The 21050-nt window shown below is 37.4% G+C and overlaps 4 protein-coding genes and 1 long non-coding RNA gene across 9 annotated transcripts; 2 read left to right on the top strand and 3 right to left on the bottom strand.

Moving 5' to 3' along the window:
* Positions 1–356: 356 nt before the first annotated feature.
* On the top strand, positions 357–4941 carry LOC137719559 (calcineurin B-like protein 4). Of its 2 annotated transcripts, none has more exons than XM_068458597.2 (9): positions 357–798; positions 2737–2875; positions 3170–3252; positions 3347–3406; positions 3602–3710; positions 3857–3909; positions 4001–4081; positions 4170–4282; positions 4391–4941. In XM_068458597.2, exons 2-9 carry the CDS (start codon positions 2800–2802, stop codon positions 4452–4454), a joined length of 639 nt encoding a protein of 212 aa, XP_068314698.2. In that variant the 5' UTR covers positions 357–798; positions 2737–2799; the 3' UTR covers positions 4455–4941. The 2 variants fall into 2 exon arrangements, with proteins under 2 accessions (XP_068314698.2, XP_068314697.2); XM_068458596.2 differs by having other exon boundaries at positions 539–798; positions 2770–2875.
* Positions 4942–6480: 1539 nt separating this feature from the next.
* LOC137719557 (uncharacterized) lies at positions 6481–10343 on the top strand. Of its 4 annotated transcripts, none has more exons than XM_068458591.2 (7): positions 6481–6807; positions 6923–7001; positions 7228–7716; positions 7840–8034; positions 8321–8350; positions 8465–9574; positions 9664–10343. In XM_068458591.2, the coding sequence occupies exons 3-7, from the start codon at positions 7273–7275 to the stop codon at positions 10213–10215; spliced, it is 2331 nt and encodes a 776-aa protein (XP_068314692.2). In that variant the 5' UTR covers positions 6481–6807; positions 6923–7001; positions 7228–7272; the 3' UTR covers positions 10216–10343. The 4 variants fall into 4 exon arrangements, with proteins under 4 accessions (XP_068314692.2, XP_068314693.2, XP_068314694.2 ...); XM_068458592.2 differs by having other exon boundaries at positions 6557–6807; positions 6917–7001; XM_068458593.2 differs by having other exon boundaries at positions 6567–6807; positions 7283–7716.
* Positions 10335–13623, bottom strand: LOC137719558 (putative RING-H2 finger protein ATL21B). The gene is made up of 2 exons (XM_068458595.2): positions 12855–13623; positions 10335–11130 (listed from the first exon to the last, which is right to left on the bottom strand). The coding sequence occupies exons 1-2, from the start codon at positions 13549–13551 to the stop codon at positions 10730–10732; spliced, it is 1098 nt and encodes a 365-aa protein (XP_068314696.2). The 5' UTR covers positions 13552–13623; the 3' UTR covers positions 10335–10729.
* A 4050-nt stretch (positions 13624–17673) lies between these two features.
* Positions 17674–19229, bottom strand: LOC148698930 (uncharacterized). The gene is made up of 4 exons (XR_015960761.1): positions 19030–19229; positions 18560–18803; positions 18271–18463; positions 17674–18049 (listed from the first exon to the last, which is right to left on the bottom strand). It is a non-coding gene; the product is annotated as an uncharacterized LOC148698930 (long non-coding RNA).
* Positions 19230–19267: 38 nt separating this feature from the next.
* LOC137721057 (succinate dehydrogenase assembly factor) lies at positions 19268–19784 on the bottom strand. Its single transcript, XM_068460180.2, has one exon. It carries the CDS (start codon positions 19705–19707, stop codon positions 19384–19386), a length of 324 nt encoding a protein of 107 aa, XP_068316281.2. The 5' UTR covers positions 19708–19784; the 3' UTR covers positions 19268–19383.
* Positions 19785–21050: the final 1266 nt, after the last annotated feature.

Below are 21050 nucleotides of genomic sequence, written 5' to 3'. Positions count from 1 at the left end.
TATCGAGCCTGTATGAGAAGGAGTATGAATCTCTCATTTTCTAATTTCTTTCTCTTTCTATTTGAAGATTATAGTTAAGCCACGTCAACGTTTTGTGTTAATTTTTTAATAGTCAAAAGAAGACAAAAAATAATATGTGAAAGAAGAAGAGAGAATCCTATGAAAAAGGAGATTAGTCATGTACATGCACGAGAACGTGATTCAAGTGAATCTAATTAATCTTAGTTTAGTATGAGTCAAATCATGAAAGCATAAAGCTAATGAGAGCCGTTGATAACTGTATATTTTTCAATTCCCACTTTAACTAAATAGAAAAAAATCTAGGAAATGATAAATAAACAAATCAACATCTTCTCTGGGGAAGAAGGAACAACACAAATCACAATATATTATTAAATTCCTTTGAAAACATAAAGTAAGGATAAAAAAAATAAGGTCAAACATTTGGACGTGCGCAGTGAGGTGGGCGGGACCGGCGGGTCCTGCTAAGATGGAAGGAAATTTGGAATTATGTCTCTCTCAAATCGCTTATAGACTCGCAGTCGGCAATTTTGAAAAGTAAAAAACTAAACAAGGAAAGCTCAAGAGGTTGAGAGAGAGAGAGAGAGAGAGAGGAGAGAGAGAGACGGGTCACTTGCTCAGAGCCCCATATCGACAGAAAGCTGAGAAAACTAGAACTCTTTTCAGTTCCCAGGCAAAGATTTGTACTTGCAGACGAGCAGAAAGAGTTAAGCTTCAAAAGCATTAATAACAACACCTCACGTTCTTACTGTTTGGAACTGCACTCTCTCCTCACAGGTCAGCTCTCGTTTTTCTCACCAAAGTTTGATTTTTTTTTCGCTTTTTTTCTTCATGTTCTTGAATCAAGATTGATGCTTTTTTTCGACTTTTGGCCATTTGTTGAGTAAATGGAACTCGGTTCGGCTCGTTTTTAGTTGTTGACTTGTAATTGTTTTGGTTTTCATTTGATTTTTGTTTGGTTGCCGAGAAAATCCGGGAAAATTTTAACACCATGTTTGAATTTGGTCACTACTGATGGATATTCCCAAGGATCAGATTTTGTGAATCTTTTTTCCTACTTTTAAAGTTAAATTAATCTAAACTGTGAAGAGGGAGATTCGAATTCAGTTGCATAACGAGAGTACATCTGCTATGGTTAGAGTGATTATGTCCACGTCTGCATATGAACCATTTTATGTTTGGTTCACAGAATGCTTGCATAATATCTGCGGTCCCTTGCAACGAAAGCGATGTTCGTATCATGAGATAAATACAACGCTCATACATTTTCTCAGCAAGAAAAGTGAGATTTAGTGTGTCTTGCCTTTGATCTTCATAAGTTTTTAGTTTCTACTTTTGAGATCAGTTATAGTGTAACAGTAACAAGCACTCAGATTTCAATAATTACTTAGGCCCTGGAGGAGGCCAGATTTGCTTAGGTAAGCTTCATTGCCATTGAGCCTTTATGCTAAATGGAAAATTCTTGGGATATTTTGATATAAGCGTCTTAATTTTGAATTTTCTAGATCAAACATCTATGTTTTTTAGTGATTTGATTAAATTTTTTTTTTGTAATAATTTTGGTGCTATATGCACATTATATTGTAACAAATTTCCTATAATCTAGCCTTTTGATTACACTCCTCCGTTAGAGATCATTGTAAAAAAAAAAAAAAAAAAAAAAAGTTGGTTAGATTCAATTTATTTTCACAATAATGCTACAATTTAGCAATAATTATCTACGATTGAAGATATTTTCTTTCCAAAATAGTTTAAAATATTTTTAAATCCCCAAAATCAAATGTACCGAAATGAGTTTTTATTTTAGTACGTTAAGAAAAAAATAGGATTGAGAATGGTAAAAACGTATCAATACACAATGTGTACAAAATAAAACGTACCAAAATAAAAATTATGTACCAATATTAACAATATGTATCAAATCAAACGTACCAAAATTGCAAATAAATGTACCAATTAATGATTTTTGTAAATTCAAACGTACTTGTAGATAATATATACGTAATATATTGTACCTAATAATAATTCGTCAACAACTATACTTAAAAAACAGCAAAAAAAATATATATATAATTTCACAAAAAAATTGAAAAAATTACACGGGACTTTTTTGATCACCAACTATTTGAAAAAGAAAAAACCATTTGGAAAAAGAAATAATATTAAATGTTTGCATAAAAAAAAAAACATATTTAGAAGAAGAGAAAATATAATTTAATTACTAAAATCTCTACTAAATAAGGAAAAGTGCATCCTTCAATAAAAAATAAATTCAAAAATTATTTTAATTTTAAAAAATAGAGGTGACTATATGATATAGAAAAACTGTAGAAGATTCTAATTTTTCCAAAATTCTTGGTTATTTGGAAGATTGTGAAATTTCCGATACATCTTTTGTATTTACTCCTTTAAATATCAAGCACATTCCTGCCTGCCGACTACGAGTGGCAGAACTCAAGGATAAGTGTTTGTTACTCATGGCCTTTGGTTTTGTGTGATTATTTTATTTTCTTATGTTGATCATTTCAAAAACAGCGGACCTCACTTAGTGGGATAACGCTTGTTTGTTGTTGTTTCAGTTGTTGTTGTTGACTGTTTCAAATATGCATTTGTGTGTTTTAAAACAATTTGTTCACTTTTTTGAGTGTGATAAAATATTATTGACTGAATGCCATCCTATCTTGATTTGCTGCCAAGTGCTAAACTGTTTTATAGCCATCCGGTCATTCTGTCTTGCTGATTGTTCAGGAACTCCGAGTGAATTATGTTGGTTTGTTAATGGGCTGCTATTGTTCAAAGGAAGCTAAAACTCCTGGCTATGAGGACCCTGTGATTCTTGCTGCTGCGACACCTTGTAAGCATGCTTTATCACCCTTCCACTCACTACTCTGCCGCAACTTTTCTCGTTTACATCTTCGTACTTCCACTCATAAACAATCGTACTCATTTTTTCCGTTGAAACTGCTTTTGAAGTGATAACTAATCTTAAGCATCCATCACTAGTTCATACTTAACTGATAGTTTGAGATCAACTTGGATGCTGCTAAAGATATTGATCACGTATTTTGTCTCCTGATCATGAGAAGTTAGATATTAAGTTACCCAAATGTAGAACTGGAGTTTTTACTTGAATTTTTCTTTGTTGCAGTTACTGTGAACGAAGTAGAAGCCTTGTATGAGCTTTTTAAGAAATTGAGCAGTTCGATATTTGATGATGGACTTATCCACAAGGTAGGTTTGCTAAAACTTTCAAGTAATTACTCTAAAATTTGGGTGCTTACGTTCAACAGAATGATAATATTCTGTCATCTATCTTTTTGAGCAGGAAGAATTTCAGCTCGCGCTCTTCAGGAACAGAAATCGGAGCAATCTTTTTGCAGACAGGGTGTGTAATGCTGACTACTCTTCTCTCAGATTATTTCATTTCGTTATTTGCTGAAGGGAGTGTGATGATGGTGCAATATGGGAAGGGTGACTGATGTTCATTTTACGTGTGGAAAATCTTGTGTGTTTATTATTAAGTAAACGCTAGACGCGGTTTTTTATTTACATTACATTTAATCTTTGGGTGTTCATGTAGATTTTTGACTTATTTGACATGAAGCGCAATGGGGTTATCGAGTTTGGAGAATTTGTTCGATCATTAGGTGTCTTTCACCCCAATGCACCTGTCGAAGACAAAATTTCATGTAAGAACATTACCCTTATCCTCTGTATATCAAACTAAAATCTTCTGCACGAATATCTTCAATTTATCTGGAAAAAGAAACAAAATTGGAGACATCTTACTAAAATGTGTTGTAATCTGCTAAGGGACGTGGGAATTCTTTTGCAGTTGCTTTTAGACTGTATGATCTGAGACAGACAGGGTACATTGAGCGAGAGGAGGTCAGTTTCTTACAGACTTCATTCTTACAATCTGATCTCTCTAGATGGAAATCGCTCCTCGTTAACTTAAGGTAATAATATTCCATGACAGTTGAAGGAGATGGTACTGGCACTTCTGCACGAATCTGATCTGGTACTCTCGGATGATGTCATCGAAGTGATTGTGGATAGGGTGCGAATTCATATATATTTATCGCGATTCCTACACTTCCTTGCTCAGTTAGCTGAATGTTCTTACCTTCTTTGCCCTTTTTCCGCAGACATACAGTGACGCAGATAAGAAGGGCGATGGGCGGATTGATGAAGAAGAGTGGAAGGAATTTGTGATGAAGCATCCGTCTATGATCAAGAATATGACTCTCCCGTATTTAAAGTAAGCAATATAATTAACTTGAAGTTTGTTCCTCTTAGAAAATTTTACTTCACTGAAACCGCCCTCTTCGTATTTCTTATTTCCGTTCTATTTGTTACCATGTTGCAGGGATATATCAGTAGCGTTTCCGAGCTTTGTGATGAATTCTGAAGTTGAAGATTCAGAAATATGAGAGTATGACATGAAAGATGCTCATGTGCCAAGATGGTAATTACTTCGAAGGGCGTTCGAATGAAGCTACTCGCACTTCACGAAGAATAAATTACTATGGTGACCCTTCAGGGGCCGATAGAAATCTCGAGATTAAGATGAAGCCGCGAAGAACTGCTGACGAAGAAGTCGTTCCTGGAGTTACATTCATGCTGTCCTCAAAGTCTCAACTGGTTCTTCAAATCTAGGGCTGGCAAAGATAAGCGTATATATAGTCTGTCCATATATGTGCAGATCACGTTGTCTTTCCACTTTTTTTTTCTCCCCTTGTAATGCTGCTTCAACATCAGATGTTCTGTGATAAGATTTGTTGTAGAGTTATGTATGCCAGCCGATCCTTCGATGCGAAATTGATTGTTCCCGCGCACACAAAAATTTGTGTGAACTTTGAATTAAGCGGATGCAGGTTAAGCAAATTAGTCAGAACAGTGCGCTCAAATTTTAAACAAGTTTGAATTCTTTTTCTTGTCAATTTGAGCTAGATTAAAAAATTTATCCTTGAAGGATCATCTTGTACAAACATCCAAAATTTTTTAGATGAAACTACATTTGAAAATTAAACGATGCTAATGTCGTTCATGATTCATACAAAGAAACGTTAGGAATTAGAGGACAGATGAACAATGTTGATCTTGATTAACCAATTATTCGAGATGGTTTAGTCCAACATTAATCTTAATTAACCAATTAGTCTAAAAACATATGGTAAATTCAGACTCGTGTGAAAGTGCTTGTAATTGAAAACAGTTTCAGACTATAAAGTACTTCGAGTGCTTGTTGCAGGAAACACTTCAAGTATTTTTTCAAGATTTACTTTTATTTTTACTTAAAATTGGTTCCAAAAATATTTCCGTTCTAAAATGATTTCATCTTGATTAGCAAATTATTCGAGTTGGGTTAGTCCAACACTAATCTTAATTAATCAATTAATCTAAAAACCGACGGTAAATTCTTTTCGGCCGTAAAATGATGAGATTTACTTTTGGAAAAGGGATCCTTTCTAGATTTTTTCTACCAAATTCTTCTTATCAATTAATTCAGGTTTTTTTAATTTGATCCAACGGTTACAAATAGAGACATATTTTAAAAATTATAATAACTTTAATCGTTATATCAAATTTCAAGAATTCAGATTATTTGATAAGAAGAACTTGGTGAAAAAGATCCAAAAAGAATCCCTTACCTTACTTTTGGTCAAAGTAAAATGATGAGAATTAAATTAACTATTGAGTAATTAATGTGAAAAGACGGGGAGCAATCATGTACCGTGGGCTCCACCGCGTTACTCAATGTAGCATTTGGCGCCTGCCCCTTGATCAATAGACAAAATTGGCATGTTAACACGTGGCGTTGGTCAGTTGCGAGGTATTCGGTATCTCAACTGGCCACCGAATTAATATTAAATATTTCGGCGGGTGGATGCCGAAGACTACATATTCTGACAAGTGAAATTTTGTCTACAATATTCCTTATAGTGATTTTTTTTACTCTAATGAAAGAAAGTGACAAAGGAATGTGATGCCAACGATATTTATGAATCGAAATATATCTTCACTGTGACATTTGATATTGTTTATATATCATGTGCAAATTTATTTTCATAATATTAAGTTATTGGCTCAAAATTTCTATATATTTGTGCATAAAAATTGCCCTCCTACAATAAATACTAAATTTATTCAAAATTTCAAATAAATACGTGTGAAATAAAAAATAGAACACACGACTCCAGCTAAAAGATTAATAATTTTATACGCACTACTCAAATTTAAACTACAAATCGCTTACAAATTACATTACGATTGAATAAGCTTATACCTAAGCCGTATTGCGAAATTGGTTGATGAATGCCAAGCCACAAAATCTTCAATGTCACTCTGCCATATAATTTTGACACTCCATTCATGTTATAAAAATATTTAAATTGATAATACCGTGTGACAGTAATATTGCGACGGATTTAATTATGTTGTGTATTTTTGTTCATCATTAGCATGGCGCGTGCATCATACCCAAAAAGCTAAACCAGATCTATTTGTTGTTAATTAGTTGCCTAAAACGATTAAGCATGATTAAGCAAAACAAGATAGAAACGTCACAGCCTTCTTCAACCATCGTTTCCTGGAACATTTTCAACGCACGTACCGCTAACATCTTCACATCTCTCTCTCTCTCTAAAAGACAAATCGATTCGGTGATTCCAAAGAATCGAACTTTCTTGGAATTCCAATACGATTCTCTCATTTTTCCCAGGAATCCAAAAACCCCACAACTTTGTATTGCTTCGGAGCTTTCATGGCCGATCGTTTTCACAGGTTCTGCTCCACCAATATTTAAAGTTCTTCGCTTTTTGTTATTTATTCGATTTCACTTTTCATTGATTGATAGTTTTTGTTCTTTTTTGTTTGTTTTTGTTGGGTGGAGGTGCAGTTTGGTAGTATTTGATCGGATCCAGTGGATAGTCTCCTGCAGTGCCAACAAGGAGCTTATTATTGGGATTTCTTAGAAGGTAATAATTTTTAATTAATTACATGTTTTAATCTTAATTTTGCTTTAATTGCTGAGGAAGTTGTGTTGAAGTCAAAAGATTAAATTTTTATTAATGGGTTTTGGATTTTGATTTTTAATTGCTATTTGTGGGTTTGATTGATGAAGAATTTTGATTTTGTTTGATTTATTTTGTGATTTTTGTTGATTATATGGATATTTATTGATTGCTACTTTTTGTTGGTTAGATTGATCTCCTGTGATTGTTCAATCAATACCAATTCATATTTGTAATGCAATCAGTTGTTGAGGATCATAAGAAGAAGAATTTAAAGCGTTCGAGATCATTTACTTTCGACATGCCTGTGACTGACCCGAATTTGACACAAAGTCTTGATGACTGTGTTCTTTTCCCACTCGAAGATATTGTGCAACACCCATTGCCGGGATATATTGCTCCGACTTCAATCAGTTTCAGTCCTGATGATACTATTATAACTTATTTGTTCAGTCCCGATCACACTTTGAATCGAAAGGTATTTGCTTTCGATCTCAAAACTGGCAAGCAAGAGTTGTGTTTCAGTCCTCCTGATGGAGGACTTGACGAGAGCAATATATCACCAGAAGAAAAGTTGAGGAGAGAGAGGTCGAGGGAGCGTGGGTTGGGAGTGACACGGTATGAATGGGTGAAGACAAGCTCGAAAAGGAATGCAATCATGGTGCCATTGCCAGCTGGGGTGTGTTCCTCAATCCCTTGGTGCAATCAAACATCCTTATTTACGCATACATGTACATATTTGCATTTTATATTTTTACAGATTGAGTTCTCATTGATGATGTAGTCCTTGCTTTATGGACAGATTTATTTCCAGGATCTTTCTAATTCACAAGCCGAGCTCAAGCTTCCGTGCACATCAGGTTCACCAATTATTGATCCCCATCTATCTCCAGATGGTACAATGCTCAGTTATGTAAAAGATTGCGAGTTGCACGTTCTAAATTTTTTATACAATGAATGTATTCAGTTAACATCTGGTGCCAAAGGAGATGTTTTGGTAAGTTTTCTATACAGTAACTTTAGGTCTGGACTAACTGAGTCACTCAAAATATTAGTATTTTTACAGTTTGCAACTATAAATCTTTCTGTCACAATTAGTATGTTTTAGTGATTGGAGCTTAAGATAACATCCTTGTGACTTGGCCTCCATTGCTTAAGCCAACATAAATTCTAAAGGAGTTGTAGTGGATTTGTTGTTTGGATTTACATTCAGTGCTAGTAGATTAAGATAGTTGAATTTCTGATCTTTTCGTTGATATGAATCTGGTTTTTCTGTGTCGCAGACTCATGGCCTTGCGGAATATATTGCTCAGGTGAGAAGTTCATGTAATAACCTCCTTTCATTTGGATTATATTGATGCTCTAGAAATTTCTCAGAAGGTTTATTTAAAACTATTCTTAGATTCGCCGAATTTTACTCATTACAGGAAGAAATGGATCGCAAGAATGGGTACTGGTGGTCTCTAGACAGCAAATTCATTGCATTCACAGAAGTTGATTCTTCTGAGATTCCGCTTTTCAGGATCATGCATCAAGGCAAAAGCTCTGTTGGTTCTGAAGCTCAAGAAGATCATGCCTATCCCTTTGCGGGAGCTTCAAATGTCAAAGTTCGCCTTGGTGTGGTTTCTTCTGCTGGAGGTCCTATTACTTGGATGGATCTTCTGTGTGGGGGAGCAGACCAACCAGACAGTGAGGACGAATATCTGGCAAGAGTAAATTGGATGCACGGAAATGCTTTAATAGCTCAGGTTTTGAACAGGTCACACAGCAGACTAAAGATCCTTAAATTCGATATTAAAACTGGGGAGCGAAAAGTTTTATTGGTGGAAGAACAAGAAACATGGGTTAGCTTACATGACTGCCTCACACCTCTGGACAGAGGAGTAACCAAATTTTCAGGGGGATTTATCTGGGCTAGTGAGAAAACAGGATTTAAACATCTTTATCTGCATGATTCCAATGGAACATGTTTAGGGCCTATCACCGAAGGAGACTGGATGGTTGAGCAGATTGCTGGTGTAAACGAAGCTGTGGGACTTGTTTACTTTACTGGAACCTTAGACGGGCCTTTGGAATCACACCTTTATTGTGCTAAGCTTTTCATGGATGGAAACCAACCCTTGCAAGCTCCAGTGAGGTTGACTCGTAGCAAGGGGAAACATGTGGTGGTGCTTGATCATCATATGAGGAACTTTGTTGATATCCACGACTCCCTTGATTCTCCCCCTAAAGTTATACTGTGCTCCTTGCACGATGGAAGCTTGATTATGCCTCTGTATGAGCCGTCATTAACGGTTCCAAGATTCAAAAAGCTTCAACTTGAGCCACCAGAATTAGTCCATTTGCAGGCTAATGATGGGACAACATTGTATGCAGGTCTATATAAGCCTGACGAAACAAGATTTGGACCTCCTCCTTACAAAACCTTGATCAGTGTGTATGGTGGACCGAGTGTACAGCTCGTCTCTGATTCTTGGATAAATACAGTTGACATGAAAGCGCAGTATCTAAGAAGCAAAGGCATCTTAGTATGGAAGGTGAGTATCCTTCTGTGACAAATTTAACCATTCCGGGTTTTCTATTTTTTCTAAATTTTATTCTTACCGTCAATTTTTCATGTTTACAGTTAGATAATAGAGGAACTGCTCGACGTGGACTGAAGTTCGAAGGCTCTTTAAAGTACAATTGCGGTCAGGTTGATGCTGACGACCAACTGACTGGAGCTGAGTGGCTTATAGAAAAAGGGTTAGCACGAGCAGGTCACATTGGATTGTATGGTTGGAGCTATGGTGGATATCTTTCAGCTATGACTCTTGCCAGGTTTCCCGATGTCTTCGGGTGTGCAGTGTCCGGCGCCCCTGTTACATCGTGGGACGGGTATGACACATTCTATACCGAGAAATACATGGGACTGCCTTCTGAGAACGAAGAAGGATACGAGTCTAGCTCCGTGATGCACCATGTGCACAAGATGAAAGGAAAGTTGTTGCTCGTCCATGGCATGATCGATGAAAATGTGCATTTCAGGCATACTGCAAGGCTCGTCAATGCTCTTGTTGCGGCTGGAAAGACTTACGAGCTATTAATTTTTCCAGACGAACGTCACATGCCACGCCGGCATAGGGATCGGATTTACATGGAAGAGAGAATCTGGGAGTTCATAGAAAGAAGTTTGTGAAAAATGAACCACCTGTTTATGTCTTGTGAAATTTTGTTGTTCGTATCCTATAACGTTCTTCCAATTTAGTTGTTCTGTCCTAATTCCATCAGTGATCAATAAATTTCTTTTTCTTCGAGTGCAAGAAACGGAAACTAGAATTCTCTTATTACTGTCAAATAATCAAACACCAGAATTTGAAAATTTTCTCTGAAGTTCTTTATATCTCAAAACAGTTCTTACAGGGGTAAATAAATTCATAAAAACAAGAAAGAAAAGAGCTTGAACTTCAAGTTTTAGGCTTCTTTTGTGTGCCTGAACCTTCAGGGTCAGATTTGCGCTTTCTGTCACCGGGAATGGGTGCCCCTTGGAAGCAGAACTGTTCGACAGTGGCAAATCCGCTCGCTGGATCACTTGCCTGACCCGAAAGAAACAGAGAAAAAAGAAAACAGAAAATATGTACAAATTGTGGGGGAGAAAGGGCAAAAGATTTTCCAGAAAAAATGTGATGGCACATGCATTAAAATGTCATGTATCACGGTGGAGAATTCCGGCAAATAGGGCAAGTCGCATTCATTTGAAGCCATTCATCGATGCAATCAGCATGGAAGCAATGCTGGCATGGGGGGATGGTCTTCAATGTCTCCTTGGGCCGGTACTCGGACAAGCATATCGAGCACGTGTTGTCGTCGGACTTTGGTAAGCGCCGGCTTTCTCCAAGGACTATTTTTGGGTAGGCCTCGAGGCTCGGCCTATCGAGACCCCTGACGATGGTGGGCTGCGGAGCCACTGCGGAATTAAACTCAGGCAGAGTTCTACGGCCCCTTGTTAACGACTTGACCTTGCCAAAGACGCAGCATAAAACCCCCAAAACGCACAAGATTGTTGGCACTCCAACTCCAACAGTAATAGCATAGCGTGCGCCCCTTGGGATTCCTGATCGAATTAGCAATTCAGATTTAAATTAAGATGTAGTAAACGTATGAGAGACAAGGAAATAGAGACCAAACACAGGCCCAATCATGTTGGGTTCGAGGAGTATTCAAGCTCGGGGGTATGGAAGTTCTTCTTGTCAATTGAGCTAACTCACGCCATGTATATCGTAAACACAGTCGTAAAGTTCGTTGATGGGTCATAACTCATAAGATAAAAAACTTGTGTAGAAGCACCTAGATACATCACCTGCATAGTACTATGGAAGCTTTCCACAAAGTAAACTCTGTTTTTTTGTCCCTCTCAACCTTATATCGACTCTATTGTGTGAGATTTGTTCTAATTAGGCAACTGTTCACGTACAAGTTTCTCCAAAAATAATGCACTAGACAAAGCTTTCATAATTTGACTCTATAAATGTCGAGTTTTGACTACAAGTGATATTACCAAGCTAATCTACACTAAAGGGAGAGGTTTAAACCCGAACCACAACTATGAGTTGAACATCCACCACTTGCACATAATGTCGAGTTTATACTGCCATTTTCCAACTCTTTGCGCGTATGGAGGTGTTGACGAAGTAGGGTTTAGTGGGTGGCTCTAATTAATGGGCGAAAGGTCAACTAAACCAAAGGATACGATGTTAACTTATGATCGCAGTCTGGAAAGCGTCGAACGCACTTCCAACAGAGGAAGACTCTAACGCTTACTTTTACTTATCTTCAAGAATCGCCAATCAATCACAATCTTAGGCATTCCACGGTAGTTTGAGTGAGCGTGATACTTATATATAAAAATCAAGCAATCTGGGTTTGATATCTATAATACTATTGCTGCACTAGTATAAGTTCAAGATGTTGATATCACACTAATGATTCTAATATATTAGAATCACACTCAAATTTTCCGATGCACTGTAAAGTGTTAGTATATAAGTTCAATATGTTTGTATCACACTCACCTTTTCCAACCTGACCTTTATAAAATCAAATTGCTGACCACGCCCATCACAATCCAAAGATAAATGAGTCATGACCTAAAAGTCAATGCAGATAGGTTTCACACACGTATACTAATATTCTTTCAACTCTTTTATGCTTATAATTTATAACTTTTACGCAGTCATATGAATGCAACAGAATTAATTCTTTAACTTATTAAAAACGAAATTAGCTATGTTATCGTCACTAGACTATATATGCACGTCTGCAACTTTTGATCATTAAGTGTATGACACTCACATCTCATTAACAATTAAAAATCACACACGTGAGAGCGAAAACAATTGCTTCTACCAAATCTTTAATGTGAACACTTCACAATTTGTACTAAACAAGTACTTTGGATATGAAGTTGGCATAAAACTTTATTTTGGAGGGAATAAATGTTTGGCTTAAATGTCAAAATGATCCTTACGTTTTATCTTATGGGTCAATTTGATCTCCGTGTTTTTAATTTGGCCAAATTAGTCGTCGTAAGATCACATGATCGATACGACACCTCAAAATATTTTTTGCGCCAAATAACCTTCTGGACATCTATCTGTTGGATTGCAAATCTGATGAAACATAGGTACCATGTTGACATTTAAGCCTAAATGTTTCACCACTAAATTATAAGACGAAACATGAACATGGTTCCTAGTTTGAGAACTTAATTAAAAACAAGAAATAAACAACTAAGTAATCAGGAGTAGAGCAGTAATTAATAGGTTACTAATCAATTACCTCGCTGAGGAAGTCTTGAGCAAACAACTTGACGACTAGAATTATTCTCAAACCCACACCGGCCACCACGTGCGGCACAACGGCCGCACCCTGGCCTGTCCCATGCGAGCCGGAGATAGCCATTCAGGTCTGACGACACAACCTCCGCGTACAACGGAAACTCAACCGGAACAACAAACGTACCGATTTGAGTGCATGTCGATGTGGACGCCAAGAAACTAATCACCCTAGAAGAAGTGGTGGCAAAAACTGTGTACGTAGAGCCGCTCATGCAAGCAATGGGGTTTAATAATCTGTATTTGAAATAATCCAACGAGCAATTAAAGAACGTAAAGCTTTCGTTTGTCCCGCCATAAAATGGAGAGCCTGAGAGATTGAGGGACAGAACTCGTTGTGCGAGGCAGCTGTTTGGATCGTTAATCCATATTTGTTGTTCGGCATAGTCTATACCCTGGACAGCGAACTGCCCGGAATAAGGAAGGGTGAGGATTGTATGGTTGCTGCTGTCACAGGACAGTTCAAAACCGGGATAGGAGCACGACTCTGGCTGTTTTTTTTGTATCCCAAACGGGAATTGGATGGCCGGCTCGCCATCGCCGCAGATATCATCCAACATGCAATTTTCTAAGCTGCTTGACAAGAAGAAGAAGAAGAAGAAGAGGATGAAGAAGGAGAAGATTGGTCTGGGAATATTCATTTTTTGATGGAGAAAAGCTTATGCTTGAAAATGGATTGCTGGGCAGGCACAGTTGCTGTACACTTCCAATTTATAAAGCAGTGTATCATATTTGACTTTATAAAATAAAGGCCAAGTCCTTCAGTCACCTTCAGTTTTTTTAATTTTAATTAATTTTTAAACCCTGTAGACTAATATTTAATTAAATATGAAGGCGAGGATGACATGGGAACTTTTCAACTAAGTATATGCCGTAAAAGTGCGATATATGTATGTATCAACACAACGTGACAAATATACAAATATTTAAAGTACATAATTTAATTTTCTATTTTTGGGCGGTGATAGTGGGAGTGGCCATGCACGATCAGGATCAATGGAAAAAGGTAGAGAAATTTGGGGGTTCCTCACTGCATCAATCTTGCTGGTAAAGACCTGTTCAAATGGTCTGGAGGTGGTCTATTCATGTGGAAAACACACAACGGTTTTTTAATTCAAACCAAAATATAACAGAGCTGCTCTCTTAGCATCCTTTGAGAACATATGAGGTCATTTTTTATATGAGTTCTCAAATTAATCTAACAGTAAATTAAGATATTAACTTAAATAATTTATGTTACACGGATATAAAATACTAATTGATAAAAACAAAAAAAAAAAAAAAAAAAAAAAGGGTTTCACGTCATGTCCCTTTCATCTGCAAAACATGATCTCCTCATCGAATATCTAAACTCAGCAAATCCAATTGCATAAAACCCTAATAACTTTACACATCCAGTTTCATCTCATATTCTATAAATAATTATTCAAACTCAGTTAGTTACAAAGCACCCAAAAAATTGAGATTGAGTGGTTTCAAAAATTGGGATCCCTTCCTTCTTGAATGCATGAACCCTTTTTATATGAAATTTTTCACCGATGGTGAAAATTTTGAAACAAGTGCCTCTCCCTTTTTCATACGCAAAAAGGAGAAAACAAAAAAAATCAAGATTAGAAAGGCGAGTGAATGATTGAGAGAGATGGAGGGAGGAGGGGGTGTGGAGGAGAGAGACGGTAGGGAAAGAAGACGGAGTATAAAAAAGGACCTTACAAGCATGGGTGGAGCCATGAAGGGACCAGAATGGTCCCCAGCCTACCTTGATATTTTTTTTTCGCACAAAAAAAAAAAAAAAATCTAGAGTTATCCCTCCCATTTCCAAAGCTTTTTGAGGGTATTCGAACCCCAACCAGAATCTTTCCTTATTTCCTTCACTGGGTTCGATTTAAGGCTAGTAGCTCTTATGCAATTAACTGACATCATTGTGAGTTTTGAGGGACTCGGATGATAAGAAGAGAGAGAACTAATTTTTACTTTTATTTTTTATGGTATTCCCTGGAGTCTTTTAATACCATTACTTTTGTTTTGAATTTGATCAGTTATGATACTAGGCATGGGGATTGAGTTGAGGATGAGGATGACAAGAACGACAACATGCCAAACCCAAATGATGGTGGTTTGTAGTTATGACACATCATATCCATATTTTTCTTAAATCAGAAGAGTGTTTTAAGGTGAAACTTTTGGCCCCTCCTAAGCCAAAATTATGGCTACGCCACTGCTTACAAGTCCCCCAAAATGACAACCTTAGCAAAACAGTTTTGTTTTATAATACCCTTAATATAACCTTCTCTATTTTTCTCTTATCAATAAAACACCTCGTTCCATTGAACACAAACATTTTCTTCTAACAATACTACGTATCAAAACGACTAATGCTGACATTATAAATAAATATGTTTTGTTAGATATACAAAGGTCATATCATCTTCTTGGGGAAAATATATATTTGGGTGTCACTAGGCCTGCATATATCCTCGAGTGAATATAAGTCCTATAAAATCATCACATTGATATTACTCTAGTGACATATAAGAATCTCCAGTCATCTAAATGGTCTTAAAGATCGATGCAAATAATTACAATGTTATGAGTTTCATATGGGATCATCGTTGATGAATGCACAGTTGAGATGTGTTGTATTTGCGTCATATTGAGGCAAGCACAACTTGAAATGGTCAAGCCATTTATTCAAAGGATTAGATCACATCTAGAGCTATATATAGTGGTTAGGGGCCAAATTGTCATGCAGGTAGCGTTAATGAGGCAGTTGAATATCATCAAATAAAATTGTAGATTGATCATCCTGAAATTCAACGGTTGGTGTTTACATATCAGAGATATGGTCCACCCAAGGGCTGCGCAGCACCAGGTTGGTCTGAATGATGTATGTACAGAGGATGATTGGGATCATCGTATTTGGTTGCCTCAGATTTGTTGGAGGGCTTTTGCTGTTTTTTCTGCCATAGTTGACAGCTTGTGTTGAATTGGATAGTGTTTAGGTGTTTAGGGTTTATAGAGCGGAAGATTGTGTTGGTTACCAGGATCGTTTCTGCTCTATAAACCTTAAACGCCATGTCGAAAAAGATTGAATTGTATATTACGTGAACAATGAACTAATACATAGGTTATATACAGCGTGAGGATCAATCCAGAATCAAGAATCAAGGTATACGGAATGAGGAGAGAAACTGGATTTTCTTGTGGCCAGACAGACGATTGTATTCGCTTATGAGCCCATTTCGTGTTTGCACTTTTGACTTTGGACCCACTATTCTAACTCACTTTCATCTTCTTTTTGTATTTTTTTTATATACGAACGATGATAAGAGAGAAAAATAGCTTTCAAGTCCTCGAATTGAAAATATTTTGTTCATTGTGAAACTAAACTCATCCCCTTTTCTTTAGTGTAGATAATATCATTTGTTAAAAAAAGCTCTAGAAATGAAAATGGAAATGGCGGAGCTATGTAGGAACCTAGGTGGTCCAGACTAGAAACAGTGATGAAGCTATACATGAACCGGAGTGGAATAACAACTGTATAATGACATGTGATGTTCCGTCCCATGTCTCACCAGGGTGGTCTCAATCCCCTTGTGGCATGAATTTTATTTGTCAGTTGTTATGTAGTAAAACAACTTAACAAACTATAACCAATTGACACTATAGTCCAATGGTATTCTTCTTTACTACTAAGTGAAAGGTTTCAAGTTCGATTTTCGTAGATTGTGTTGACGTAATATATTTGTGTTGAATTATATAGTTTATGGCATCTGACCCCTGGCCTAAACCAATTTCTCATCCCCTTAGAATATAATTTGGGTAGTGTTATTCACACACAAATTCTCACTCACTCTTTAAAATTTTCGACCGTCGGATCGAATTAATTGAAGAAGATCAAGGCCAAAAATTACAAAGATGTGTGAGAGATAAAAACGGATGTATGAATAATACTTTCTTATAATCTTATCATTCCCTTAGAGTAGAATATCTTATAAAACAAGGGGCGGATGGAAGAGCGTCTCGTGTGGGTGGTATTAGACTTGTTTGATGCTGAAACCCATGTACTACATTCAACTCTCTAATATGTCGTTGACAAAAAAACCCTCTCTTGTTTATTTTCTTCCATTTTATTTACTTTAGTTGAAGCCTACATATATAATGTTCATGCATCTATCATTTTCATTTATGCTCCATTTTATTAGCTACAAAGATTTCAAAGAGATAAACTAATAGTTTATCACTAATCATAACGATATTGTCATCAACTTGATCATATGTGTAAGCTTATAGGCGTGGAACTTTATCACAAAATGCATTGATGCAATTAAAATTGGAATGGTGATTTTTAACATTGTTCAACACATTCATCTTAGAAATTGCTGGGATTGCCACACATAGATTGCACGCTGCAGAAAACATATTGGAAAAAAAAATGTCATAATTCGAACTAGCATTTAGTTGCAAACAAACATACTTAACAAGCCATTTCATGACTTTCTAATTTAATCGTCGATATAACTTCAAGAAAACGAGACATAAATACATCTTTCAAGGTTTACTAAATCGCCTCTAGTATTTAATGGAAGGAAGATGAACATCGAGCAGAAAACGGAAGCAATAACCCTTGAATCAGTAGAAGGTTTGCGAGTCTGAGTCTAAAATGACGATTTTGAATCTATTGCAGCGATTTTCTAGTTTTAGTGGCGACTTTACCACTTTTAGTGACCATTTTTAGTTTAAAAATGTTAAATGACTTTTTGGGGACAAAAAATTCGTCACTCTTTGCCGCAAAAGGTGTATTATATGGCGATTGAAAGGTCGCCGCTAAAGGTCCACAAAATTAAATGGTTTCCTTCCTTCCCCGCCCCGGTAATATTTTGTTTTTTGAACGAAACCATTCAGGCGATGGTTTTCCTCCAAATAACCTAATTTTAGGAACCTCTTTGAAGGCTCCATGAGCCTTACCGGTGATTTGGCTTCCTAATTCGTTATCCTACGTTCACAGTTTTATTACAACCATTTTAAACGAAATTTGGTAACGATTTCCATGGCAGGTCTTGATCGCTTTGGATGATTATGCCCGGACGATTGAGACTCATACACCGGCTATGGATCTGCGACTGTGATATACATTGAAGCCTGCATATTCACCCAACCAATGTTCCATAAGCATCTCTCCAAATTAAACTTCAGCTCCCAAATCAGCTTTTATAAACACAAAATAACAGCTTTTCTTTTCCCAAACTAACACTTGCAGTCGGACAGAAACTACGCACAAAATTTGGAGGTCACTATGAAAATCACTGCAAAAACCGAAAACAAGATGAGAGCAATGATATGCACAAGGATTAGGGTTTTACCAGGATGCTTCCATGCTGTTAACAAAAGATTTAATCACTTCTGCGCCACGCAATTTGGTAACTGTATCTCAACTCTTAGCCATGTTCGACTGATTTCCTTATCTTGCCAAATACAACCAAACTGAATGGAGAATCTCAACAAGCACTTGCAGACAATGAGATGCAAACTCGGACAAAAATTGATGTTCAAGTCCTAAATAAAACAGGGATGGCATGATGAAGCTCATTTGCCTCACAAGAACCAACCGAAAACAGAAATTCGACATTCATGTTTCCCTAGGTGAATTACCTCTGCTTTTGTCGTTCTAGGAATACTGATACAGTGATGTTATATACTTTGCCTGAGACTAGTGAACGAAGGGAATCATATAGAACCAACGCTTGGTGGTTCAAGTGGTAAGGAGCATGTTCCCCTTAAGCAAGGTCTCGAGTTCGAGCCTTGTGAATGGAGAAGCCAGCATTGGGAGAGCTTGCCCCCGGAATGGGGTCCGACCCAGCTCGAGGGAATAGCCCTCGCCTACGTGCGGGATACCCTGGATTCATCCAAACAAGGAATCATATAGACGAAAAGTACCTCTAAAACCAGTTACCAATTACAAAGTAAATGAGATGCCAATCTCCAAACTACTCGGTAAGGAATGACTTGTTGGATCAAACACTATTAACATGCGAATATTTTCCTGTGGTATGCACTTACGGACGAAATTGAAAACAGTAATTCAAGCTTTGAAAGGACTGCAGAATTGGGGATGTTTGTACCATATTACATCGACCTCGAACCACCGAGTACTGGTCAATTGCCAATTAGGAAGCCTCGGTAACCCTCCGAAGGATCCCCCTCTTCGGCAAGGGTGCCGAAGCGCACGAATCAACCTCACCGAGTACTGGCCAATTGTACATGTACAAGACTAAAGCCCAATCAAAATCCAAGTTTCTTCGTTCCTGGTTTTCATCTGGTGCTGTTTCGAGTTAATTTTAGCTAATTTAGACAAACAAATAACCAGAGATTACGATCACCATTTTTATTTCATTCATCCATTTCCAAGCTAAAATTTCACAAAAAATTACATAACATTATTACCACGATTTGGTCAAATCTGGAAAAAAGAAAACTCAAAAATCACAGCACCGACCGTTTCGCTCCCAATCGCCGAAACGGGTGGGCTCCGGCCCTCTGGGCCCACCGATCTCGCCGGTCTCTTTATTCACCAACCCATCGTCGTCGTCGTCGTCGTCTTCTTCAGCTTGATTTTCGTGTTTTTCTACGATGGGTTCACTTTGCTCCTTGCTGGGTTTTTCGTGCTGGGGCTGCGATGGCGAGGCTGACGAGCACAGGAGCCGACTCACTGAGTTGAAGGCGGCGCGAGTTAGAGGCTCCGTTGTGGAGGTTGAGAGGATGGTCGTTGATGAAAATAGACGGCCCAGATTGATCGCCATCTTTGCTGATTTCTGTCCTTTTCCTTTTCCTTGCCCGTTGTTGCGAAAGAGGGGTGAAATAGAACAGGAAGGAGGCAGGAGGGGAAAACAATGTGGCTGTTGATACGGCGTCGTGTCATGGAGTTGCGGAGCCACGTGGTGGTTGTCTAAGTTTTATCGGGCAGAAAGAGATCATCTCTGAATTCATTCCTTCTGATCCACCAAATCAGGGACTAATTCATCAAATCAGGGAATCCATGCAGTTGAAAATTGATCAAACGGCTGAAATTATTATAACTTTTAAAGTGAGCTTCTATTTGTAACCGTTGATCAATTTTTAACTACAAGAATTTCCTGATTTGATGGATTAGAAATAAAGAATCCGAAAAGGATCCCTTTCCTTATTGGGCCGCCTATATTGGGCCTAAATAGGAAAAACTTCTTCAGTACGCCAGACGCACCAAATCACGTGTCACAAGCAAGTGAATCTCCTTCTGGAATAATTTTTGTGTCCGACCGTCAGATTAGTTGCACTATCATATCCACTGTACCGCTGGACTGCATGTAGGTACAACTATAATACAAAGATCAATACTCCTTCCTAAAGTGGGTCGAGTGAGACATGAAAACTTCTCTTACATTCTCTTTGAGCAAAAGTTATCCCGCTTATTTGTCTGACAGATGACGTAGTTGGACATCGGACACAAGGATTGTGGATTTCTCCCTCAGTGGGCTTGTTTGGGCAAGTGGTCCAAAAGACATTTAAATTGTTGATGAATAAAGAGCAACCAAGAATTCCCAACATGTGGATAACCCAAAACAGAAAAGGTGAGAGAGAGAGAGAGAGATGGGAAAGATACGACGTCAGAGGCTATTTGTGCTCTACGAATGACGTGATTAGACATCTCTATTCAAGTTTTTCTATTCTCTGTTTAGGTTCTGCTTAAAAAACTCAACATGAATTGGCACTTGGATCAGATATTCCGCACCGCTGAAAAACACGGCTGTCGGAGGCAAAGCTTCTCTTCAGCCGGAACGTACACCGGTCACAGCCAACGAAATAGATGCCATACATGTGAGCAAAATTTTACTTATCTATAACAACATATTTGGATGTAGTATCTTTCCGGTGCGATGATTTTGTTCATTTTGCAGTTGGGTGGATGCATTTGAAAGAGAATGTACGAAACAAAAACTTACAAGCTCGGATGCAATAAAGAAGATCAAATCATCAAATGATGTTTGTTAATTAGTTTTTAACTGAATCATTAAGGAGCCAACTGTACATTTTTTGTACAGAATATTTCTTGGCCTTAAGCATTAATGTCATAATTTCATAATTCAGCTTTTAATTTCTTTTTCTG

Source organism: Pyrus communis, chromosome 1 (genome assembly GCF_041283825.1).
Source record: "Pyrus communis isolate YQ-2024b chromosome 1, ASM4128382v1, whole genome shotgun sequence".
Taxonomy (NCBI): Eukaryota; Viridiplantae; Streptophyta; class Magnoliopsida; order Rosales; family Rosaceae; genus Pyrus; species Pyrus communis.
This window is presented reverse-complemented; position numbering and strand designations above follow the sequence as displayed.